This window comes from Microcebus murinus, chromosome 3 (genome assembly GCF_040939455.1).
Source record: "Microcebus murinus isolate Inina chromosome 3, M.murinus_Inina_mat1.0, whole genome shotgun sequence".
In the NCBI taxonomy this organism is placed as follows: domain Eukaryota; kingdom Metazoa; phylum Chordata; class Mammalia; order Primates; family Cheirogaleidae; genus Microcebus; species Microcebus murinus.
Window position 1 is genome coordinate 96,313,406 of NC_134106.1, and position 26,820 is coordinate 96,340,225.

General features: G+C 34.6%; 1 protein-coding gene across 2 annotated transcripts in view; it reads left to right on the forward strand.

The window, feature by feature from the left end:
* SLIT2 (slit guidance ligand 2) overlaps positions 1-26,820 on the forward strand; it is a 345,517-nt gene that overhangs the window by 198,288 nt on the left and 120,409 nt on the right. For both annotated transcript variants that reach the window (XM_012737490.3, XM_012737492.3), the window contains exons 5-7: positions 7,290-7,361; positions 19,151-19,222; positions 24,523-24,594. In XM_012737490.3, coding sequence (XP_012592944.1) covers positions 7,290-7,361; positions 19,151-19,222; positions 24,523-24,594 — 216 coding nt within the window. The remainder of the gene's footprint in view (positions 1-7,289; positions 7,362-19,150; positions 19,223-24,522; positions 24,595-26,820) is intronic.

Sequence of the window (26,820 nt, forward strand, 5' to 3'; positions counted from 1 at the left end):
ATAAGTCCAGTTTTCTTTCCTGATTTCTTCTACTTGTATCTATAATTCTAGATTTTGTTACTTATCACTCTTCAAACCACATACTTAACAGCTCTCTCCTTTGCCCATATACATCCAGCAAGTTGCCATGTTTTTTAAGTCTTTTTCTTTTTCTTTTCCTTTCTCCCTTGCCAACACATTTGCTAAAAGCCTATCACATACTAGTAGTTCTGCAGAAACAAGATAAATGAAAATTCCTTCCTTCATTTATCATATCGCCTAACAGGAGAGAAAGTTATTTAGGAAAGAAATTGTACTCAAATCATTTTTTTCAAATTTATTTGTTTTTAAAATTGGCATAAAATTATATGTATTTATCATGCACAATGTGACGTTTTGAAGTAAATATACATTGTGGAATGGTTAAATCTAGCTAATTAACAAATGCACTACCTCACATGGTTATTTTTGTGGTGAGGACACTTAGCATCCAATCTCTTAGCATTTTTCAAGAATACAATATATTCCCATTAAATATAGTCAACATGCCTTACAAAAGATCTCTTAAAATTATGTTTGTAATTGTAAGTGTGTAACTAATTGTAAGTGTGTATCCTTTGACCATTATTTCCCTAATTCACTCGCCCACTAGCCCCTGGCAACCACCATTCTACCCTCTGCTTCTATGAAAGCAACTTTTTTAGAATCTGGACAACACATTATGTTAAGTGAAATGAGCCAGGCACAAAAAGACAAATACTACATGATCTCATCCATGTATAATCTAAAAATGTCAACTAAAATTATTAAAGATCTATACTAAATATGTGTGCAAATCACCTTAAGAGCACAGAAGAGGGAACAACTGACTTCTGAAAAATAAAAATAATTATGCAATGATTTTATTATTAAATGATATAAATAGTAATTTGCACCATTAATAACAATATTGTTATCTGTACAAGGCAAAACAATCTTAAGAGGTTATTTTTATTAGTTCATTTTACAGATAAGCAAATGGAAACAGAGACTAAGTACCTTACACATACCACATAGCTGATAGACTGCAGAGATCTTATCACTAGGCTCAGCTGAGGATCTGGAGAATACCATGTTGAAGGAGATACTACTTGGTCTGTGTCTTGAACAGTATTTAACTCTCCGTCTCATCGTGATAGGAACTGGGTGCGTTAGGCAAAAGGAGAATGTGCAAAAGTTGAGCTATTTGAAAGAAGACTATATAAAAGGTGAATTAGGAGCATGGAATTCATGACTGAAGCAAAGACTGAGGTGGAAATAGGGGCACAGCAGGCATCAAGAAGGCCCTGACGTAAGAGAATGAGGAACATTTTCAGGAAACGCCAAAGAGGCAGGTGTGGCTGGAGCAGAGTGGGTGAGGGGAGGAGTAGAAAGAGATGAAGTCAATCAGGGTGTGTTGACCAGTACATTTTGGGGACTTGTAGACATTTACGATGATTTTACGTTTCTTTCATAGTGAGGTGAGACATCTGTTGAGAGTGTTGATCAGAAATACAGCAAGATGTGGCTATAGGAAGGTGAGGGCAGAAGCAGAGAGATAATCGGGAGGCTATTAACATAACCCAGAGGAGGTGGTGAGTTTGCTCAGGGGAGCAGAGGTGCAGGAAGGTTGGATTCTGTATATATTTTGAAGATAGAGTTGAGAGGAGTTGCTGGTGGATTGGGTGTTGGGTGTAGAAGAATACGAGCTACCAGTGCAAATTCTGAAGTTTTTGGTGTGAGTACCTGTTGGGGTGGTGTCTCCTTAACTGAGATGATCCAGATTTTAAGAGGAAGTGGTTTGATACAATTTCAATTTTGGAAATATGACTATGATACCAGTGTGTGGGATGCATTGGAAGGAGTGATAAGTCAAGGCAGAGAGATCAGTTTGGAGTCTCAGTCATCTGTGAGAGTGGTGATGCATGTTGATGAATGGTCTAATGGTGACAGTGGCAGCGGAGAATGGAAGGGCGGAATTTGGAGACAGTGCTAAGGTGGTTTTCTGAATGGGTTGGATATAGTAGGGGGAGAGTCTAAAATCGGAAACTCCAGGCAGGGGTGGGGAACCTGCAGCCTTCTGATTTCAAGATTGTTCTTTATTAAGTACTAAAAGAGGCAAGAAAAGCTTAATCTTTATCCGCTGCACCCCTTTTAATAAAAGGATTTATTCTGTGAAATTTGGATTTAGACAAAAAGCCATACTTAAAGACCTAGAAGGCCACATTTTGCCTTAAGGATTCCCCACCCCTGCCAAGGTATCATGACTGGCCACTGGGGCCACTTCTTGGGTGTGGTCCTGGGAGGTCTGTATCTTTCCAACTGTGCAGAGGCCAAGAACATAAAATCTTTGCAATTTGGCACCAATCATACTTGCCCTCCTTCATATCATTTTTATTGAGATTAGCTTCAGAATGGGATAGTCTCTTCAGCTCTTTTCATTTTCTTGTCATGTTAGAAAATTAATAAACCAGGTTTTCAAATTTATGGTGTTCAATATTTTTAATTTCTATGGAAAATTACATATCATCATGCCTGAGCATTTGCAGTAACCTCTTCTTAACAAAACTGATCTAGTCTTCTTGTCTTCAAACCCAACTGCCCAATATCCTGTGTATCATTAGCAGGCTTATCTTTTCCAAACACTTTTCCCCTTACTTAGCAAATGTTTGTTATTCCCTTACTTAGCAAATTCACCTAGTTATAAGCTCTCCCTGAGATGACAATCACCTTAACTTGCATTGAAGATTTTATATTTGGACCTGAGCCCAATTCCCAACTTTTCTACTTAATGTTTTCTCCATAAACATTGCCTAGTTCACTGGAGACCCACTGGCTCTCTGAGATATTGCTTAATACCTCCCTTCTGCCCCTTATCCCTGCCTACTCTGAAACCAATTTCCAGATTGATCTTCCTAAAAGTCAACTCCAATCAAGCCATTTTCTTCCTCTGAAAAAAAAGTTTTACATTCTATTGCCTAGTGATATAATTACATACTCTTCCCAAGGTAGCTCCATCCCACTAACTCAGTTGTTCTGACTCATTTTGTTTATTCTGCACAGGTCGCAGAATCATACACTCCCATCATGATTATTAATAGAGCAGGTATACTCAGGGGCATATAGCAGAGTCTCCAAGTAGAATAATTGTAACATGCATATCCATCACCTCTGTAGTGCTTACTGTGGTGCCAAGTACTTTTTAAACGTTTTGAAAGTATGAATTCATCAAATCTACCTAATAATCCTATGACTTAGGCACTGTTATTGTTCCATTTTACAGATGGAGAAACTGAGGCACAGAGAAAGTAAGCAATTTTCCCAAAGTCCCAAATAAATGGCAGAACTAGAATTTGATCTCAGATAGTCTGGGTGTGCTCTGCCCCTCTCATGTGCTTCCTTCCACCCACCACCTATCATCCCTTTCCCCAGCACTGAAGCTGAGAATTACTGAGTTCAATCATTTTCAAGGTTCAGATAATATAGCATTTACTTTGAAGGTGGCCTGAGTCAACCAAACCTCCAATGACTGTTCCTTCTCTGATCTACCTCCAGGATCACCTTTCTCAGATGTCACTATCTTTGTTGTCCTGTGAGACATATATTACATCTCTCCAGTTAGATTGAAAAATTTTCAAAACCAATCATAATCAACATTCCATATTGTTCTTTTGATTTCCCAGTGTCGTTAATGGTCCCTCCCATCTAACCTCAAAGTGACCCCAGCCTCCTCTCTGTCCCTCACCTAATCGGTCTCCACATGCAACCCACCTCTAAGTTTGGGGTCTTCATGCATCCCTGCTAACACTCTTAGTCTTCTTCACCGTTTCTGTTCATACTGTGGAGATGCCCCATCCATTTGCGGTCCCTGTTTATGCAAGCAATAAATTGATGGTGGTTACATTGCTTGAGGTTCTCGCTATCCTTTCCCTGCAGCTGTCTTGGAATTCTTATATCTGGTCTTCCAAATTTTATGTGATTAAATTTGAATCTTTGACTCCACATATCCATCCTAAACTCCATTGCCAGTTTAGTCCAAGGAACAGCCTGTGTCCTGCTCCCTTCACCAGCATTGTCTGTAAAAGGGAACACACTTCTCAATTGGTGTGGAAAAGTCCATACTCCATGGAGTGGATTTGCCCATCCAACTTCTTCTCCTGTTGCTCAACTACACATTTTGGACCCTCTCAGCAAACCAGACCACAAACTACTCCTGTAAAAATGTGCTATGTTTTCTCATCTCTGTGTCCTTGTTTAAGCCATTTATGCCACTGGAAGTGTTGTGCCTTACTTTTGTATCTTGACACTTTCACATTGCCTTTTGTTCTTATTCTAAGTGCCTTCTTGCTTTTTTGACTCAACAATTTGAATTTTTCTTACTTGCCCTTCTATTTGGCCACACTCTGTATCTCCTTTACTGGATTTGAAAATTCCTGAGGACAGGAAATCGGCCTTACCCAACTCAATAACTCTGGCATTACATATAGTGGATATTAAATAAATATATGTTGGGTTTAAATAACTGCTAACCCTCATATGGTTCTATGCAGAAAATATGGATCATTGTGCAAACACAATCTGACCCATCATTCTGAAAAATGATATAAGTCAGAGGTCAGAATGAGTTAAGGAAAGTTTTCTAAATTCTAGACCACAGGAAGGACATAATGAAATTAAATAGCCCCTGGTAGCATCTTTATCCCAAATCTTAATTCGCTATTTACCTGTGTTTCCTATATATTTATTTTAACAATATATCTCATTTTTTTAGCAATAGTACCTGGCATCTCTGAGGTTTAGTTTCCTTTCTTGTAAAACCAGGATAACAATAGCTGTTTTGCAAGATGGTTGTGAGGAATAAAGGAAATAAGGTTTAAATGGGATAATATATTCTTTCTAAAACATCAACTGTTGCGTACAGTAGGTACTGAAAACATGTTAGTTTCTTTCTCCTTTCCTGGGTGAACATGGCCCACTTAACCCAAGGGACCTGGCATCCATAACTAATGTTGCCTGCCAGAGTGGGCTTGACCCAGACCTGAGACCCCAGAGCATGGTCTGAGGAGCCCTCTATTAAAGGAGGCAGCCCCATATAAACCACTAACCCTAAGGGAATAAGGAGGCTCTGAGCCTGACAGTCTCTCACTCTTTGTAAAAAGAAAAGATTCATAAGGCCTAGCAGGATAAAGTTATTCTAAGCCCTAGGATTCTGTCAGAGGTAATTGGAAGAACTAAAATCGAATTTAAGAAGGAATGGTGTTCTGACTGTGCGTTTCAATGATGTTTCTATGAACCACCTTAAATCACCTCCCTGACTTTCCTCTCAGCCCAGCTCTACCCCCAGCTGAGAACATGGACTCCAGGACAAATCTCTGCCAGGGGACTGAGCTGGAGGGAGACTGGAGGGGAGGGGTGAAGTAGCTGCAGCTGTGGGATGGGAAGGCTGCAGACCCCGGGAACAGGCAAGATCGGAAACAAACATCTCTGCCTCTTACATGCACCTACACACTCTGAGGCATTCTTTGTCTCAGAAGTGGAATAAAAATAAGTGATTAGAAAACATGGATTTGGCAGAAACATAACAGCAAAAACACTACTAATGGTTTTCAGGGGGCATTATAAATCCAAATTTACTTGAATTCATTTTTTCTTCTTCCTTATTTTTGTATTACTTTCTGAATTTTCTTTCTCCTCTGTTTGCTTTCTCTTCGCTCTTAGCATTCTCTGAACAGTGTTTCGGGTACGAAGGCTTTCAAATACATACTGTTAAACATTCTTAACTCAGTGTAATTAAACAAAGGAAGGAAGTCAATCTAAATCAATCCCAAGCTGGAGAAATAAGCAATTTTTAAGGAAATGAAGCTTTATTACTCTTAGCGATATGCTTGAAACTATTGAAAGCAGTAAAGAGCTATGTGCTTAGGAAATGGATGGCTGCCTTAACCCTCCTACATAAAAGCACATATTGTAGATTTACTGTTTGAAATAAAATATGTGGGTTTTTTTGGGCTAAATAACTACTCTTTAAATAGAATATCATTTATTATTTTTCTTTTTTACAAATTGCCTAGCAAACTTTTTTTTTTATGTGAACATCAAGGATATTGAGATCCAGATGCAAATCTCGGTTTTTAAGAGTTGGTGCTACTAAGGTCAAGACCACACACTAAATCTCTGTACCTGCCAATTCTCTGTCTCTACTGTGTGGCCACAAGTGTGTGAACAAGCTCTGGTTATAAGCGGGACTGAGGGAGAGGATGTGGATGAATCTGTCCAATATGCCTCCACATATTGGAAGATGGCTCTATTTTCATCTGCTTTGCACCTGTGGTCAGTAGCTTCATCTTTCTTTGTGAGAATCAGTTATCTTTAAATTTTAATTCCATCATTATTGCTTTAATTATTTGATATTTCAACTTTCTGCTGTGTGGTAATGTAACTTAAAACTAGACAAGGGTTTTCTATTTTCAGTGAGATTTCTTGCATGTGTATTAACATCCTATTTGTTAAGGCTAATAATACTATGTGAGCTCATAGAATTGCATCCGAATTCTCTGAAGGAAAAATAATGACCCATTTCATGAGATGAGTGATTTTTACAAACTTCTCATTCCAACTCAAGGAGTGCTTTCTTCCTTGATTAAAATGTATTTCCCAATTAGATTAAAATGCAAATATAGACAGTCCATGTTTATGGTTATAATAGAGTTATTTAAAGAAGGTTTTAAATCAGCCTGGTATTAATATTTCATGCATAAACTGTTGGTTTTATTGTTAGGCTGATCCTGCCATGTTCCATTTTCAAGATTACTTAAAGTGCTATGAAAACTTAATCATACTGACCAGGTTTTATCAGTTTTTACCCTGTCTTCTCTGGGAAGCTAAGTGAGCTGCTTTTCTATATGCTTCATAAGTTATGTCAGTGATGTTGGAAAAAAAGGAAGTACTAAAACATAAGAAACCTCTGAAATTGAGTTATAAACAAATCACTGTTTGTTTTAAAGTAATATTTTGTTACACAGAAATGGAGCAACTATTAAATTTAAGAGTACCATATTTCATAATTTATTATAAAATTAAAGATCTGGAAGCATACTTAAAGATGTATTCCAACCTTTTAGTTTATGTCAGATATATAAAATATTTGTATTAGAAATTGCTTCTGATGCGATCGATTTAATTATGATCTTTTTGGGTGTTTTTCTGATGTCCCATCACTTCTCAAACACTTTAATTAAAATAACTTTTAAATAATAGTTTGTAATTTGACTTTTTGTTGTTGTTGTTTTTAGTGATCTCAGTGAAAACCAAATTCAAGCAATTCCAAGGAAGGCTTTCCGTGGGGCAGTTGACATTAAAAATTTGTAAGTCTATATGTATATATATTGTTTTAATTTATACTGTTTTAAGATATCATCTGTTTTCAAAGTCAACTTTCTATTACATAAAGTATCAGAAAGAAATGGCGAAAGCCCTGTTTATATTTGTGGTTGCTTAGGAGACTTTATAACAGTAAGTTTTAAATTGTTTTCACAAGGCATTTGAAGAGATTCTTATTTAGAAGATGCCTGGCACCTGAAGTTGTTATCAAATTCATTTTTCAAATCTTGTGATTAATTTTTTTTAAACCTAGAGAAATTATCTGATGAAAAGATATTTGTGATATATTTTCTTCCTTTTTCTTGTCAGCTTACTCTAGTAACTCCCTTTTCAATTGCCATTGGTGCTTATTGGAAATGTAGAATGTGAACTATTTTTTTCTGGAAAGATTAGATAATATTTTCTTGTTAGAGACATTTGTATCCTAAAGCTACAGCTTTTTCTAGAGCTTCAAGATCACCATTTTCATTAAATGCCAGAAATATGAGAATGAGAAAGTTGTCTTTCCTTTTGTGTGAATATTTTTCTTTCATCTTCTTCTCTCATATCTTCATGAAAAAATATATGTATAACCTTAAAAAAGAAAAAGTATTTTCACTTGATAAATCTATACTCTGGTGTTTCAAGTAGAGGTATTTTTAAGTAGTCATCTAAAGGTACACATCAGATTTAAGATCTCAATGGCAATCCTAATATTGTCAATATATATCTTTATAAATTTTAAAATATCATATAAGCTTTTAAAAATAATGGTTTTTTATCAACTGTGAATGCTAAGACATGAAATGTTTTCCTTAGCTTTTACATTAGTTTAGAATGTAGGGTAGAAACACCATGTGCTGAGATTAACTGTCAGGAATTCAATATTTCTTAGCTAGTAATAAACAGGGCAGGCACTTTTTTGAGAATTAGCTTATATTCAGAATTCTCCATGGTCGGATCTAACACTATTTTTCCAGTAGCAACGGTAAGACAGATGCTCTCTCTTGTCAAAGAAGACAACTGTTTATTAGGATACAGATGTTGGCCTCTACATCTTCTCCTCAATGTATGCGATTTTCATTTTAAATTTGTACTTTCTAATTGTTCAGGTAAAGACAGAAAAACTATAGGCTTCTGAGATATAAATGCACAAAGCCATTGAAATCATGGCCCTGGGTTTTTATGAGTGCTCAAGTTGGAAGGATTTCATTTGCTTTCTTTTTATTTTCACTACTGTGGGCTTGGGGAAGTCTTCAGGCGTCCTCACTGATGTAGGGTGTTCGAATCTGCCTGGTCAGAACAGTATGAGATTCCCTATGTAGCACCTACTTAGTTGCCTTTTTGTAGTTGTGAAAGTGTACCCATGGCTAAGTTGACCATCCCTTGGGTACACTATTTGCAATCTTACAATAGTAATACCTCTAAGTCCTTAAAACAGGTGGCTTTTAATCTTCTTAGTAAAGATATTCAGGGAATTCAAGTCAACAAATAGCCCTCCTCTCATATTTAAGGATACATTTGGAAGCAGGGCCCAGTCATAGTGGAAATTCTTCCTTATGTCCTCTTCGTTTATCCTTAAAACATGTGACTAAAGAAAAATTAAGAGCCAGTGAGCTATGAGGAATGGAGTATTGATTTAGAAAAAAAATTAAATAATTTTCCCCCACATGAATGCTTTTCCCCCAGAATTTAAAGACTGTTATTAATATATGCAGTGACATGAGTTTGGGCTTATTCTCAGAGTATTTTGCTATTTTTTGATTTACAAATATGAGCAAATCAATCAACCTTATTGAACCTTAGTTTTCACTTTTATTAAAAAAATATAATAGTTGTTTGAGTTTGTTATGATTATTAGGGAAAAAAGATATGTGAAAGACCTTTTACAACAGTAAAATGATGTGGAAATATAGTATACTAGTTCATTTCACAAGTATTTGGCTAATCAGCTGCTCTGAAAAATGTATAGTAAAGAGGCCGGAAAGTAGAACGTGAAATACTTAATGATATTAGGAATGCATATGATTATTCTATTGTGGGTCAATTTAACATGGAGCTACAAAATGGAAAAAGGAAATATACTAGAATGTACTAAATGGACATAAACAATACCTTGATTTATAAATAAGACATTAAGTGCTATAGATGCTGAAGAAATCAAAAGTAAGGTAAAAGTATTACTTGAAGCTACCAGGGCACGCTGGGGCAAGAGTTCATGTAAAGAAATACAAAGGAGGCTGGTGACTAGTAGTTGGTAAGGGTAGATTGAAGAAGTTAGAATTTATTAAGGAGTTGACCCAAGACTGATTTCAGGGTTTTGATTGGATTAGAAGATTGCAAACATAGTGCAGTGGAGTGTGTGTATGTGTGTGTGATGTGAGGAATTGAAAGTGAACATTTTTTTCTAAGGTGAAACACTGTGAATCCTGAATAGCAGCTTTGGTAAGAAACATAGGCGTCTGCATATGGGGGGAACTGAGTAGTGTGGCATCCAGGTGATTTCAGCTTTGGAGATCTATGTTCCAAGAACAGGGTCTTAGAGCAGGTGTCCTCAAACTACAGCCCGTGGGCCACATGCATCCCGCTGAGGACATTTATCTGGCTGCCTGGTGTTTTTGCTGCCGCTGCCTGTCCTGCTTAGCAGCCAACTTGTCCCGGGCCCATAGTGTACATGTGTGGAATGTGCCCGCACTCTTCAATGGCCCTCCAGCCGTCTGAGGGACAGTGAACTGGCCCCCTGTTAAAAGGTTTGAGGACTCCTGTCTTAGAGACTATGTGTATGCTGAATGATGACGCTCAAATAGTGGGCATTTATGCCCACTATTCTCCTTACTTTCTATGTAAGAATGTAAAAGACAACGAGGGAAACATTAAAAGATCACAACACACTTATAAGGTTATTTAATTAATTAGTATCATACCTATAATATTATAGAATTTTACATTAAAAGATACTTTCTATAAATAAAAATAGTTCAAACTACATTGTTCAAATAAAAAGTTCTTATCTCTTGGGGCTTTGTATGAAGTCTAGTTTTATCATTAAAACTTAAGAATGATATCTGGTAAAATATTATTAAAACTTATGGTAAATTTTATCTCATATTATTATTAAACTAGTACCCATAAGTCATCAAGTAATGGCTCGATAAAAATCTTATCAATTTTAGTATTAGCATTATTAATATTATTAATATTCACTGTGAGAAGGAGGTTCAGGGTGTCATCCTATTTATCATGCCTGCATGTGCATTTATAAGTTGGACAACTCTGCATGGTGCCATGATGCTATTGTTCAGTTATTCAGAGAGTAAAAGAGAAAAAAGAAGGCTGGTAAGAAGGAATTATGTGCTGTGGTTGCATCAAGACGATCTTTTGCATAGCATTATCTAAAAGCTCAGTCTGATGCACTATAACAGGTTTATTGGATTTACCACATTCAGGCCTTATTTAGAGCAAATTTCAGTTATCACAGAATCTTCACTGGAAGCACTTGCTTTAATCCTGTGGATTGGCTAAATATGCTGAAGGCAGCATCCTGACAATATAAAATTGATGCTGTGGAAATTTTGCAAATTAGCAGCTCTTCTTCCCCTTCTCCAGGCAAGCCACACTAAAACCATTCTCAGCAGATGGACATTTATCTTGCTCTTAAACATATCTATGGAGGACTTCCCATAACTTTTTTGCTTGTTTCTATTAATTTCTTAACTGAATGAAAATGCTTTATATTTTATTTTGTTACCTGGTTTTCTCCAGCCACAATTTAAACTACTTTCTTTTCCTGACATTATAGACAGTAAGATATGATGAGGGAATAACAGGTTCATATTAAAATATCAAGTAAATTATAGTGTTTATATCATCACTGGCATCCCTTTTCCATAAGATTTACATCTGTGTTTTTAAACTCCCAATTAAATGTGAACTAAAGTATTGATACCATGTCTTTACCAACTGGATGACTCACCAAAATGGTAACCAATATTTATAGTGCTTTTCTTTAGAAACATTGTATACATATTTAAAAGATTTAACACTAATGCAGTAAAGCTTTTGCTTTGCTGCCTCCTAATCAAATCTAGAATGAAGACATGGTGCATTGTGCCCCCGATTTGTTTTCAGGTATCTATTAGGTGTTTCCCTTTAGTTGCATAATTTACAAAAATAACAAAATTAAAAATTGCTTTATTGTCAATATTTGTGATTTTATTCTTGAAGTATGTACAGTACTCAATAAGTACAAAAATTTTCAAAGTTCTCTTGTTTTATGAGAAAACATTTCTAGCTATAATTAACCCAGGATTTAAGACAAAAAAGTACAAATGTATAAACTTTAAAATTAAATAGATTACTAGTTTTTAATAACATCACAAAAACAAACTCGAACTTAATTTACTATTAACTTCTCTAGTAAGTTCAATATGGATACTTATATTAATTAAATTCAACAAGAATTATTTTAGATGTACTGTGTAAAATGAATCACAGCTGCTTCTTTCTTCAATTTTCCAATACATCCTCAGATTGTACTCTCTATTCCAGTCTAACTTTACTATCTGTTCATAAATAATTGTATCCCTTTACTGTTTGTTTGCGCTATCCCAATTTCATTAACCCTGTGTCTGTTATGAGTCTTATCCACCTTTTCCAGGAAAAAATACATCTTGGTAAAATATAGGTTGGGGAAAATATTTGTATTTATTTTTTACATGCATTCATTTATAGACAAGGGTTTAAGTCATAACAAAATTCAGTATGATTCTCTTTAGGGCAAGTGATGATATCATTTGCAAAACAAATATGCATGACTATGACATTTTAGGAAAGAAATCATCCAATTTGGGATGCATTGTTTATTAGCATTAGAAGGTTTAGCAAACAGAAAAAAAGAGAGTTGATCTGTATATTGTTACAAAGCTATTTTAGAATTTTTATATCTTCCTGAAACTAGATCATCTTCAATTTTTGTATTGATAAATCAATTAAAACCCATAGAAAGAGCACTCACAGTTGTATCCTAGATACACAGAGAGACTTATGTATTGCATACACTTCTCTGGTTTTAAATGTCTCTCTTCTGGTTTCTAATTGGGATCAATGACATATTTTGTAATGATAAGGGAGAAAAGGCTGCTTACATAATATAGAATTGAAATGTAACAATAAGAGAGAAAAGTGTATGTAAATTTTACCATGAAAATATGATTTTTATTTAGCTTTATCATATCAGTAGCAATTGCAAATGTATTCTTTATTCAGCTAGTTTCATGTTTATTTCTTACATTTCTTAATTATCATAAAAATAAAATTCATTGATATCAAATTGAAACTACAAATGTTCATGACCTCAGATCCTTACTGTAGTGTTTTCAGTAATCCTGAAGCTGATGAGATTTTTGAAGGGTAGCTTGGTTTATCACTCTAAGGGGCTTGCTATCCTCAGTCTTAGATTAAATTCCACGGGTCTTCAGTGTGGCATACAACCTTGTAAACAAACAAATAGGGATAGCTTTTCATTTAGAGAGACAGTAAATAAAGGTGAATTTCATCCCTTAATATCCAGAAATGCTGTCTTTGGATGTAAAGGACAACCAGGGGCTGTCTTCAGTATGTAAATATTTTAAAAATCAGTAACTCAGCAGATGCTATTGTCAATGCTGTGGGAACTGTCCGTGGTCCTGTAATTTTCCTGGTTTGCATTCCATTTAAAAGCACACTCTGAATTGTGATAATCCCTAACAACTATGATGATATTTGCTACCAATAAACTCTCCAACTTTGCATTTTGCTTTGTCTTCAGAGTGCCTTAAATAGTTTTTCTTCAATAATGCAATCTCTCATGTACAAATGTAATCCATACAATATTTCTTCACAAATGCTTTATAAAACAAAGTAAAACAAACAAAGCACAAGGAAATCTGATTGAGTAATTGTGAATCTAATTTTTATAGTTATAAAATATGAATTCACATGATCTTGATGTGCCAGCCACGCTGTCCTATGAGACAGAACAGACCTTTAGTTTTTTGCTTCTTTAACACTGAACAGCACACTCTGCTACCTCTGAGCCATTATAATAGTCTGTTAATTGAGTTTTGACCTCCAGTTTATATTCTCATTAGATAATTTTTACACAGGTGCCAGATATTTTTAACAAAGCCTTTTTTTAAAAACCCATCACTACCTGGTTCAACATCATTGTTTATTGAAAATAATACCTTTCTTATAGGATTATGGGATGTTGTCCTAGTTTTATAATGTCTACAAATGTCTATAAATTTATAATGTTTTATAATGTCTCTTCCCTGATGAAAGAGCAGTGACTTTTATTAAATGTTATAACATCCAGTCTCTTTAGACGTTCTGACTAGTCCTAACATTCTGACTTCGCCCCAGGCTTTGAGCGTCCCCTCGCACTGACTCTGCACATATGCTCTTTGCTCAAGCCAGAATAGCCTGTCTTGCAAACATTCACTTTGAACACTGCAGTGCCTCTGCTCACAACTGTTCTTTGTTTGAACCATTTTCTCCGTAAGAAATACCCACTTGTTTTTCCATCTAACTGGCTTTGACTCATGTTGGGGTGTTTTTCCTACTTCATTCAGGACTACTTCAGCCTAGCATAATCTCTTCCTTTTGTGAAATTCTATATTACTTTTCATCTTCTGGTCTCTTCCTTGAAACATGGTCATCAGAGATTTAGCTGAAGCTTCCATTTGAAGAACAGAAAACTCCTGAGTCTATTTTCTAAGCCACAGCATACTAAGTGGGAGCTATGGCAATATATAGATCTAAATTCCAATCTAAAATGAACAGAATATTTGCTACCTACCATGTAAAAATCATTGAATTTCTGTGACTTTCATTTTCTCATCTATACAATTGGGGTATGCCACTACTTACCTTCCCAATTTGTCATGTGGAATAATAAGATGATATATATACAGACCATGCCACATGCTATGTGTTCATTAAATGTTAGCAATTATTATTGTCACTTTCAGTTTCTACCACCTTTGATTAGTTACCAGGACCTCAATGTCAATTCCACTGTCCTTCCCTCAATTTTTGTTGAAAGAGACTTGCCCTAATCTCCATTACAGAGTTATTCCTCATAAATTGACAAGTGGATATAACTTAATACCATTGACTATTTCAATAAAAACTGAGATTCTTTATTCCTTTAAGAAAAACAAATTATTTTACAAATTTTGTAAAAGGGTTAAATTCTCACACAGTGTAAATTATTTTGTACTACTCAGAGTAGTCATTACCTTGATTGTTTTCTTCACCAATGCCCATGTTAATGCTGATGTGCTTTTATGCAGAGGTAAATGTTATGGTTGCTGAAACTTCTGTCAAGGGTCTTTATTTATATGGATCAATTTTAATTCTTATCCTCTATATATATTATAATTTAAATTTTGGACTGCTCTTTAACAAATCACTATTGGCATAAGACTTGTGTATTTAGACACTCAATATTGACTTGAATTTGATACACATGTAAGAAGAAATTGAAGAAACCATGCCCATATACTTAACAATTTTTTTTCTTTTTCTCTCATGTGATTTATATGTTTTGACAGATTTCTATACAGTAATGAAATACTATTATTCCCTCATAATAATTCTAACAATTTGCTATATTTTAAGTCAACTAAATTTTTGAGGTTTTCCATCTTACAGTAGTGATGCAAACATGAACTAAGATATTTTTAGGACCTAAAACAAAACAAATCAAAATTGGAGCATAGTCCTAAGATTTTGTTGAGACATTAAGAGATTCTGACATAGAAATTATTAAAGATTTTTATGTTCCATATTGTTTCAGAGCTAAGTATATTTTACGTGTTCTAATTCAATTAGTAATAAGATCTTATTCTAATACATAGACGTTGAAGTGAAGTATGAAGTTATTATCAGTAGGGACACAACCAACTGAAATTAATATAATTTTATGTGTTATTAATGTACATCTTATATGTATAATCCAAAAACAGTATTGCATCCAAGTTTAAGAAGACAAAACAAGAAATCCCATGAGAAAACTTAAATGGCAGAATGCAATGTCTCTGTGTTTCAGGATGTCAAGTAAGCAAATGGTTACCCTTTTTGCCATTTAATATATCATTTTAAAACTTAGATTTACCAGTATTATGTATTGTCTCTCAGACCTAGAATAAATCAAACTCTGAAACTAGGATAAATTATTTTGCTGTTAAAGAAAGTCAGATCAGCTTCAGAAATTTTGTGCGTGTGAAGCACAGAGTGATAGCTCTTAATGTGCGGATTCCATCATCACACTGCTGCATTGTCTAAGATTAAATTTATCAGTGCAAGGAGAAGTCAAAGTGGACAGTCTAGAGTCATTCCAAGGTATCAGAAGACACTCCTCCTACTGCCAAAAAGAGAGTCATATTTAATAGATTGTTAATACTGAGAGAAATTATGAATATTATTCTTTTTAACCCCCATTATTTTCATGACTTTAAAGTAGTTTTTAAAAAACGCAAATTTGCACACTAGCACACTGAAGGATCAGATGGAGAGGGGGATTCGGAATTTGAACAGAAGCCAAGAAGAGGACTGGAGTCAGGAAATAAGGGAGGAGAAAACACGGAAGGCTGTGTTTGGTTAGGTCAGCTGAGAGTCGGAAAGAAACCGCTTATGACACTATACCATTCTTTTTGCCAAGAAAATAAGAAAAGCCCTAGCTTACTTCCTCCTGGGAAGTAGCCCCTTGTACCAGGAAAGCATCCTAAAACTGTCCGTATTGTACCTAGTGCCCTCATCACCAAATCATTCTAAAGATCGACAAATTTACCTTATGTCTGGCTGAATAGTTGGAACTATTATTTTTTTGGAGAACTGAAGAAAATCTCCTCTTGCTATTTCCTTAATGCAAAAGAAGTCCATGACATAGTTGGAAATCACATCTGAAAAAGGTCAGCCTGTCACTGAATGCATGGCTGAGAACAGATCCTTTCCTGTTTACAGAAAGCAGAAGTACCCAGGGCTTGAAAGGTGGTGGTGAAGGGAGTGAGCAGGGTGAGAGAAACAAGGTGCAGCAAAATAATCCAGAAACTGTGAGATAAATTATGCTATTGCATGGTTTTGACACTGTTTATCTTCAACCACATGCAGACAAGCGGAGGTCTGTATTGGGAGGTTTCTCATGAGCAGTCACATGGGCACAGCGCTTTCCATAAACATTCCTTTAAATATCGCAGAATTGACGAATTGATTAAAAAAAAAGTATTCACTTGTTTGATTGGCATTGTTCTTTCAATGTGAGAAACTTTTTCCATGGGATATCTTTGTGCTCAGAACACACGTGACCTGAGATATAACAGCATTCAGAAAACTTTTCTGGAAAACTTCAGTTCTATGGTAGCTAAATACTCTTAATGTTTCAACACCAATAAGGGCTTAGATTTCTGTTAAGAATCAGAAGCAGTTTGTAACCCCTGCGCAATGTTAAAGAGGGGTGAAATTACCAAAGTTTCCAGCGGCGGCGTCTCAACTTCTGCTGGTATAGGGAAAGAAATCTGCCTTTTTCAGTCCTTGTAGGACAAGATCTGCTTGAGTGCTTTCTGGCATGCTAGAGCTTCTTCCCCTTTGTGTATTGTATGCATGATTTAGAAGAAGCTGTGTCAGCACTGATTTATACATTGAAAGCTAAGGATAATAAGATATGGGCAAACATACAGCTCACCCTTTTACAGATTAACCTGGAGACTGCATTAGGCAAATTTGATAGCATTAAAAGATTTTGCCAATTTGTCTGGAAACAATTTCTCTTTTGCAGTGTGTCAAGGGTAACACTTCATGCCATTGTACTAATTTAAATGGCTTTGATAAATTGTTCGAGAGGTTAGAGAATAGTAGTGTAGATATATATTTAGCACTTTAAAATAAAAAGGCTATTAACTTAATTGTTAAATGAATTTAATCTGTAAAAATCAAAAGTGCTCAAGAATGTAAGTGTTTTCTTGGAACCACAGCAGCCATATTACATCATGAGGCTTTAAATGTCTTAGAAAATAAAATTATACTTCTGCATTACCTCCTAATCAGTAGAAATGCTTTAGGCTCTTACAGTAGCATAGATGTTCGCTATTGTTTGGGAAAAGCCTTGGTTTATAAAGGCAATGAAATTGTATCTTCTTTGGGGTGCACCTTTTTAAATGCCGCATGTCCTAGATTGTACCGTTTGCATGAAATCAAGGTAGCCTCGTGTATGTATGATCGTGTCCCCTAGAGAACATCTTAAAAATGAGATGTATATTTCATGAGACATTCTCTAGGTACATAATTTCTAAAATAAGGAATTTGAAGAGGCCCCTCTGAAAGTCACTGGATTAAATCACCGCACCTTTATTTAGTAGGCGTGTGAGAAATACAACTATTTTATGAAACTTTCAAGCAGTCTTTTAAGAACAAACCTCAACTATGGATTAGCCCTTTTGGTGAATTTCAGACTTGAAACAGGGAGGAGATTCATTTGCACTGTAATGATAATCTTACTCTTGTATATCTGCATTTCCTCACCGATGCATGCAGAGCTGACCACTCACCTATTTCATGAAACATTTCATTTCTATCTCAAGTGAAACATCAGAATACTTTTTTACTGTAATTATAAAGTCTCAAAGCCTCAAGCTACTATATTTAAATAACAACTGCTTATTGGGGGAAAAAAAGATCGTATAATTAGTAGTGGGAACTTAGCTGTTCATTTCAACCTAGTAGAAGGCTTGGTATGAATATGGAAATTTTAATTCCAAAAACAAGCAGCAGGAAAAGGCAGATTTAACCAAGTTTATAGTATCCTTCTTTTTTTTTTTTTAACATAGAAATTTTGACAAATGAGTTCTTAAACTACTGGAGAAGATTCATTGGCTTAAATTATGCATTATTTAGAGTTAGTTGATACAACTTTTAAACTTTTTACCATAAAGTACATGTAGTGTTTAATGATGTACCTCTAGGATAGGTTTCTTAATGTTTTTGACTGAAATTAGCATGTTTGAGAAAAGCAACTTTTAATTTTTTAATACTTAAAAACTTATTTTCTAAAGAGTGATATGACTCTGGAAGTTCCTTAACTCAAAAGCATGTTGTATTTACAGTGCAGAGAATTTGCATATAGTGCTAAATAATGCAAATTATGAGAATAGGGAAGCTTAATATAGAACAACTGCTAGCTTTCTGAAGTGCATTCCTGGGTCAGAAGAGCAGGGAGATATGTAGGACATTTCTCTCTTTCAATTTGGAGTTCTCGAAGGAAAACTGCTTTTAAAAGAAGGAAACCTAAAAGTAGTCTTGCTCTTTCTTGCCAAGGATAGTGAAATTAACATGCAGCCGAGCTTCTCTGATAAATGGATTCTGTTAGGTCACTGAGGGGGTGCATGTGACATTAAGTGATTTACAGTCCTTTACCTTAATGAAATTGTTTCAGCAAGATGACGCTGAAAGCTCCTAATGGATAGCTTTTCTTGATGTAATGAAATTGCATTCCTATGGCATTTAATATAAGGTGCAGTTATTATTTACTGAAGCTTTCCAAGGGCTGCTGTTTGCACAGACAGTTCAGAACAAAAAGAGATTTCAGTGGCGGCATAGAGGCCAGAATGGTTTGTGACATTCTTAAGCATTTGAGTATGTTTGGGAGAGCATTTCAGTAGGTGTGGCCAGGGCTTCATAGACCGTTCAGGAGACTTCCTATCACCTGCCCCTATACCATCCGTCCGTTTTACTTAGATTCTTCTAATCTCTTTAACAGGCAACTGGATTACAACCAGATCAGCTGTATTGAAGATGGGGCATTTAGGGCTCTCCGGGACCTGGAAGTGCTGTGAGTACTGCTATTTCTCTTACTCTTTTAATGGAGGCTTTGTATCTAGATAGTATACTAAATGTGGAGGCTTATCTGCTAGCTTAAAACCTTGTGTCAAAATGGTCTCTTAAGAGATACTTAAATAACCCATGAGAGAAGAGTAGAAATGTGTGTGTGTGCAAAACCTTGCATATCGTATCTGTATGTTTAGGTAATAGTGAATATTTAGGGACACTCAAATGTTCTCTTTATAATAAACTATTTCCATAGGCTTCACGGGATTTTTGAGAATCACAGAATTGCTAAGTATTAAGGTTAAAATAAATTTGGAGGAAGAGTAACATCAAAAAATAAAACTCTTAGTAGCCGGTAAGTCGTCGTATTTTGTAGTTGTAAGGAGACGGAAACACGTTTTCTCATTTCAAAATATAATATTTAACCAGGTAACTTAACATTATTTTTTAAGATTATTTTGAAATCTACTTTCCAATTTTAATAAGCCACCTATTAGGTCCATTTTAAAGTCTTCACTACTGACTTTGTAATGTACAACATAAACTTGAAGTATTATAATTGGCCTCCTCTCTCTTTCCTTGCTGGGTAGATATGGCTGAGAAAATTGGTTAGAGGCAAGTAGATAATCTCTATTGACTTTTGACCTACTAAAATAATTTCAATGAAATTATTAATTTTAATGAAAAATAATTTTAATGAAAACTATAGTTACTAAACACTTTATGTTGCTCGTATATTACTGGAATTTTTTTCAGTGAAAGATTCACATTTCTAGCTTGAAATCTTAAAACAACAACAAAGAAATATATATACTGATAGTTCCTCTCAAAATTAAAATATTTTTCTGTGTTTTATTTCATCCTTCACATAATTAAGTCAGAAATCCAAAGTTTAACTAATGTGGAGAGGTTTTGAATTTTTATCCAGAAATCATCAAATTCTTCCAAAAACACAAGATTCATTGCTTTGCTCTACAAATTGAGTTTCAGGAACAGAATGTACTTCTGAAAAAAATTAATCTTTCAACTAGAATAGTTTATTTTATTAATATTTGCTGTGTGGTTTTGGTTTTAATTATGAGTAAATTAATAGAATTTCTAGCTGTGGCATGTGCTGAGTTCATAATTATTTTAAAAGAGATTTATATATGAATGAGTTGATTGAGATAAATCATGAAATATAAAAATATATACTGCTTTCTAACTGTATGAGATGTCACCTTTGTTTTTATTGATAACAGTCTGTTTCTATAAAAAAACATATCAAAGTGCTTATCATACATGTTTTAGTTATAAGGCCTCTTTATAAATTTTATATTGGAGCCATATTTAATATGTGAAACTCACTGATGCTATTTCAGAGTCAGAATAATTAAGGTAGATCTGTGATTTCATAGTAGTGGTCTGATGTCAAAATCATAGTCAGTGTCACTAAACTTTGTATATGAATAAACTACCACAAGAGTTATTTAACTGAACGGAGCTGATCAAGCCAACAGTCCGTTACTAAGCCAGTGTTCCTTACTAGAAACATGATGAATGATACCAGTCATTTTATGAAAAGTTAGCTGAATATTTTGAATTAAATTCCATAAAGTACCTTATTTTTAAGTTAAAAAAGCCTAAATACTTATTAGATATGTAATTATTCAGATTTTTATTTTCTTTTTACATATGCATAGAGAGAGTACCCATTTATAGTTCATATATATAGTATATATTTTTAAATCCTCGTACCATAACCTTTAGAAAAATCAATTGATAAAGAATTTAAGCCAAAACTAGATAAAGCACTGAAAAGACTAGGATTTATTAATTCTAGATCTCTTGTCAAGTACATCAAAAGTTTGCCTATATAAACATTTGGTCAAGGGCTTTTATTAAAATAGAGTTTATACTCAGAAGGGTTCCAGGAAAAAGCTTGACTATTTGGTTCTTTTTACCATTCATGACTCTTTAGGATGTATCTTGAGATTATATGAAAATAATGAAGAAACATTAACTTACACAAATATCACCTTAAATTTCCAATTCCCAGAGTTTTATATTTTTTTAAATTTTAATCCCACAAACCATTTGTGAATGTATGACCATACTAAGGCCAACTAGGAGAAGATGGGGTAATCATCCTGGGTCATGGATGAAAATCAAGATATGTACGAGGGTAGAGAGAATTAATATAGTTCAAGAAGTCAAGTGAAAAGTCAAGGTAGATGAAAGCAAGGAAACAGTTTATCACTTGTATGTTTATGACAAACTGGTTTATTATGACATTCTGATTGGTTGGATTTAGAATTAACTGCTTGTTTTCTTAATATTTATAATAAATACCATCTCAAAAATAGCAGTGGAAACTAAATCTAGTTCAATATTTTTCCTGTAGACACTAGACTAACAAATGAAATATATCTCTTGAGTTGCTAATTTTACACTTTTTTTTATTTTCCACATTATGGGCATAATTTAATTTAATTTAATCATCGTGATTCATATCCATTAAATACCAGATTCTCTTCCCAAGCCTTATACTTGGCACTAAGGGAATAAAAAAGACTAAATCAGTTCTAAGTGGGTGTGTTGCTCCATGATTATCAAGGCTAGCTTCTTGCATTTACACAGTAAGATGTCTTTTGTACTGAAATACATTCTCATTACAAAGAGGAAATCTTAAGGTTGAGCATATAAATAGACTTATAAGAGAAAGTTTTCACAAATAAATAAGTACCATATATGTTTGTATCTTTTCAGAATAGGAATTGTAGTCATAACATATATGTCATCATACTTAACAATTATATTTATTACTATTTTTTAAATTAACTTAATTTTTTGGCTCCACATTTCTCTCAGTCACTGGGTATTCATAGCAATATTGCTTTTCCAGCATCAATGCTGGAAAAATACTAAGATAATTTATTTCTTCAGTTGCATTATATAAACTAACATTTTGAGAAGAGACTTTAAATTGGTAGCTATGGATTTCAGCATTCAATAAAAACTCTTCTTTGCATGAAAATGTAAAAAACTATAGTTCAAAATTAATGCATGTCTGCTGTGTGTGAATTACATTAAAAAATTTATCCCCAAAGTCATATTTCAGAATTCTATATACTGTAAAGGTTTTAGCCATATCAAGTCAGAATAAATTTTGAGGGTGGGGAAAAAGGGTCATTTGAAAGCAAATCTCTTTAAAAAAGAAAACCTTTTAGTTCAAACATCAGGGTGTATTTTAATGGTGTTTGAAAAAAAATCGCCTTTCACTTGAGCATAGGAAAATGCTAGAAGCTTTTAGATAATATGAGCCAACTAATCCAGAGCTTCATAGGTCCTCCATAAAGTAGTGCATTTTTCCTATGTGACTTAATTCAGATCTCTTAGATTAGCTCTGATATCATTCAGTACATTGCCAACTGGATAGAAAGTCAGTGCATGGGTCTGTAGCTGATGTATTGTACTTCACTGAAAAGTTTTAGTCAATCCCCTAACCTCTGAACACCCCATGTGTTACCATTGGTAACCATAGCCACTAATTGACCTAACGTGGCCTGACAAATGTATTTTGTGTAGCATAAAACAGACTTGATCCACAGACTCTTTGAAATATTGAATCAGTTGCTAGTATTTAAAAATTAGGAAGATTAATGTAAAAGTTTTCATTTCTAGCTTCCCCTGGAAAAACCAAATTATTCAACAGCCTTTCATTCCGGCAGGTCAACACTCTACTGGAGCTGAACATTAGCTGCTGTAACAGAAAACATCATCGCTAGCTTAGCAAAATCCTCACCATCCTGGCTGCCTGTCTGTTCTTCTCCATCTCTCCTTCCCATTGTATTTCTGTGCACCTGGCTTGCTTCTCTCATGTATGTTCCCTGCCTGGTCTCCGTAGGCAAATAAATTTTGCAACCCCTAATTCAGACCCTTATCTGGTATCGAACTTCAACCACCTGGAACATTGCTTCTACCTTTCCTACCTCCTTCAGAAACTTGCCCTCTTTAGTCACCACCCCATTCTGTCTTCAGCCTCTCCTCCTCTTAGAATTACTTTGCATTTCCACACTTTACTCACAAACCCCTGAGATAACTGTTCTACCACTTTCTTATCACAACCAGCCTTCTCCAAAGAGGGGGAAAAACTCTCATCTTAATCTCATTAACTCTAAGTTTTTATAATTTTATGCCTGATTTATTTTTATAATACTCCATGTTGCCCTAAAGTCATAGCCGTTCGGGAAACAGTTGATGAATAAATGAGTAGTAATAGTAGAAATAATAATTATTGTTAATAGTAATAAAACTAACAAATGTTGTATTGGAGAAAGGAAAAATTTGAACCAAACAAGGATTATACTTGCTTTCACCATAACAATCTTGACCATTCATCTTCCTGACTCTACTTCAAGAAAGTATGATCACTACCCCACAGCACCAAGCAAAGGACATTATCTGCTGCAATAACTGAAATCTGTTAGAATAGGTTAATTTTTCAATATAGTGCTAATGCATGTCACTTTGTCTCCACCTGATGCAAGTACCAATATCGATGTCCTTCTACTCCAATTTCAACAGTGGCCGATATCCACAGTAAATAGCAATTAGCAGGATTCTTTGTTCCAAGGTTTGACAGGAATAATTCTGTATTGTTGCTATGAAATTACAGTTAGATAAATCAAATATGTTCTTTTAGTCATGGACAGAGAATTGTAATTGCACAAATTTTCTAACTGTGACTGTCCCACATTCTTGTCTTTTCACTGTGGGACAGTCTTGCTCTGCCACCCAGGATAGAGTGCAGTGGCATCCTCGTGGCCCATTGCAACATCAAACTCCTGGGCTCAAATGATTCCCTTGTATCCACCTCCCGAGTAGCTGGTATGACCGGAGCTTGCCACCACACTTGGCTGATTTTTCTATTTTTAGTAGAGATGGGGTTCTCACTCCTGCTCAGGCTGGTCTTGAACTCCTGAGCTCAAGCAATCTTCCCTCCTCAGCCCATGTTCATTTCTTAACCAGTATCATAGATAGATATGCATGCACAAGATACATAAAGTAGCATGTAAATAATCAAAGATGCTATGATTAAAGCCATAAGTGTGTAATAAATGTTGAATAAAACTGAAGGTATAGCAATATGTTAAAATATGTAATGTATATATTAACTGGTCTATAACCAGTGCATTCTCTAGGTCATCTCTACCAAATAGTTGTCCTTCATATCCACAGTAACTAGAAATTTTCTGTATATTAATAAATAAAATAATCAATAAATGTTTATATCTAAAACTCTAACTTTTTTTTATTTTACAGCACTCTCAACAATAACAACATTACTAGACTTTCTGTGGCAAGTTTCAACCATATGCCTAAACTTAGGACTTTGTAAGTAGTCACAGTATATGTGAAGATCAACTTAATCAATTAAAGGTTCCCTTAAGTATTATTTTTATTAAGCAAAGAACAGGAACACTAGTTTATGAGGTGGACAAGGAAAACACAACTTTAGAAAATTCTGGATATGATATTTGAGGAAATGAACTATTACTCTGCAAATGTGAAAGCTCTGTTTTAAGTAATATGCATTGAGGGAACTTTGGAGTGGGGAAAAAAAAACATTTACTTTGAGCTATTCTGGAGGTCACATTTCATTAAGAAATGGAAGACTCCTTGATTGGCTGTCAGAAATGATAAATGAGAATTCTTTATGATTTTATTACTGTACTGCAGGCAGACCTAATAAAGCTAAACTGGTTCTCCAACATTCTTTGTAACATAAAATTACAGCATCACCCTCTAGTGCTTCTATAATTAAGGTTATGTCAGCATTTAAATTTAAAAATATCTTTTTTGGGGTTATGGACAGACATTGAGATGTTTTTGGTGGATAAAAATGATTCTGTAATAAAGTATTGGCTACAGTTATTTTTTTCCCTCTTGAACCAAAAGTAATCCTTTAAGCCCAGGATGGTGGTATTTAGTTACAGCATCTTCAGAGGAAAATCTCATTTGAACTAAGTTTCAGAATCACCTTGACCTAAAAAATATATTTACATATATGTGGAACATGGTTGGAGACAAAACCAAGGCATTGGACTTCTTGAAGTAAATGTGTTTTTAAGTAGGATAAATATATTTTGATTAGATTTTCAAAATATTTCTTGTTTTATAATAAAATAGCACTGCAACATATTATATTTATTTTCTTTCTTTAATAAAAAATCAGTTGAATTACCAGCTTTTTGTTGAATTTGACAATGCCAATCTTAATGCCATTTTTCCTTCAATATAATTTAAATTTGTATGTAAACACAAATTATTACAATTCTCTTGTAGTATGATTTAGCAAAGCAAAGGAATTCTAAAAGTATGCAAATATAACTAAATTTTGTTTTCTTGGGGCTATCAAATTGAGATGAATCTGACTGAATTAATAGTCTGGTTCACTCAAACTATAGTTTCCCATTAACTTCAAGTAATTTTTCTAAAAAATTGATCAAACTTTCGATCCTTGAAAAAATAAAGTCACTGAAACTATAAAAGCATCTATCATTTGAAATTTTGACAACGTCTATTATTTTCTTGTAGAAACCCACTAATTCGTCTTACTAATCAGGTTTTTAAATTTTTATGTTCTTTTTCTCATTTCAAATTTGTGCACATCTAATTGTAATTTTTGTAATGTGCTTGGTTTAGACAGATATTTAGAGAACACGGATGTAGAATGTGCTATGGTGGCTTCCAAAGGATGGCACTCTGACTTCCAACTGAACGGAGCCGGAGGTCACCCAATTTCCCCAAAATGTAGCTTTTTGTTCTGCAACATGCCTTCTAGTTTTGATGCAAACACATCTGTTCTTTATCTAGCATCTCAAGGAGAATGTAAAGCAGTCATCTAACTTTGAATCCTTTGCTTTGGTTGGTTCATTATTCTGTAGTATCTTTGCTGCTTAAAAATTCCATTTTTATAGCCCAATTATCTTTCTGGACTGAGTTCCATGTTTTAATATCCATTACTGTTATTGGGTTAGAATTGAACACATCAGCTAAAAAGGACTAAAATGGTATTACTGTGTCGTAGGTGATTCTGGGAATGGTGCTTTGATTTATAGCTTTGGATGTCCTTTTCTTTAGTTTGAGAAAACATAAAAGCCAGTTTGAAGTCATTTACCTAATTTAGTGGATACATTTGTCTGATATTATATTAATGTAGAAGTGCTATTTGCCACTTGGAAGAAATCCATGATCTTGTGTGGATCCTGCCACCGTAGAGGGGACTGACTTAATTCCCTCAGTCTCAGCCACTTGTGCCTTTTAATTTCAGTCCTTGCTTTTTGAGGATAGGTCTCCACCAGCCAAAGCAGCTAATCCCTTTTCTGTGATTAAGCAAAAGAAGGAAATTAGAATGGGGATGTTAAAAGCATTTTATATTGAATTATTATTCTCTCTGGTTCAGCAAAAAATGAAAGTGACCTGCTAAAAAGATTTTGCAAGCAGATTCTATAGAGGCTCATAATGGCAGGACTTACTGATATTTCAAACTGGGAGCCACAACTTTTATTAACTGGCCCCCTCCCCTTGCCTTGCCACTCTCCCACACCACCCCCATTG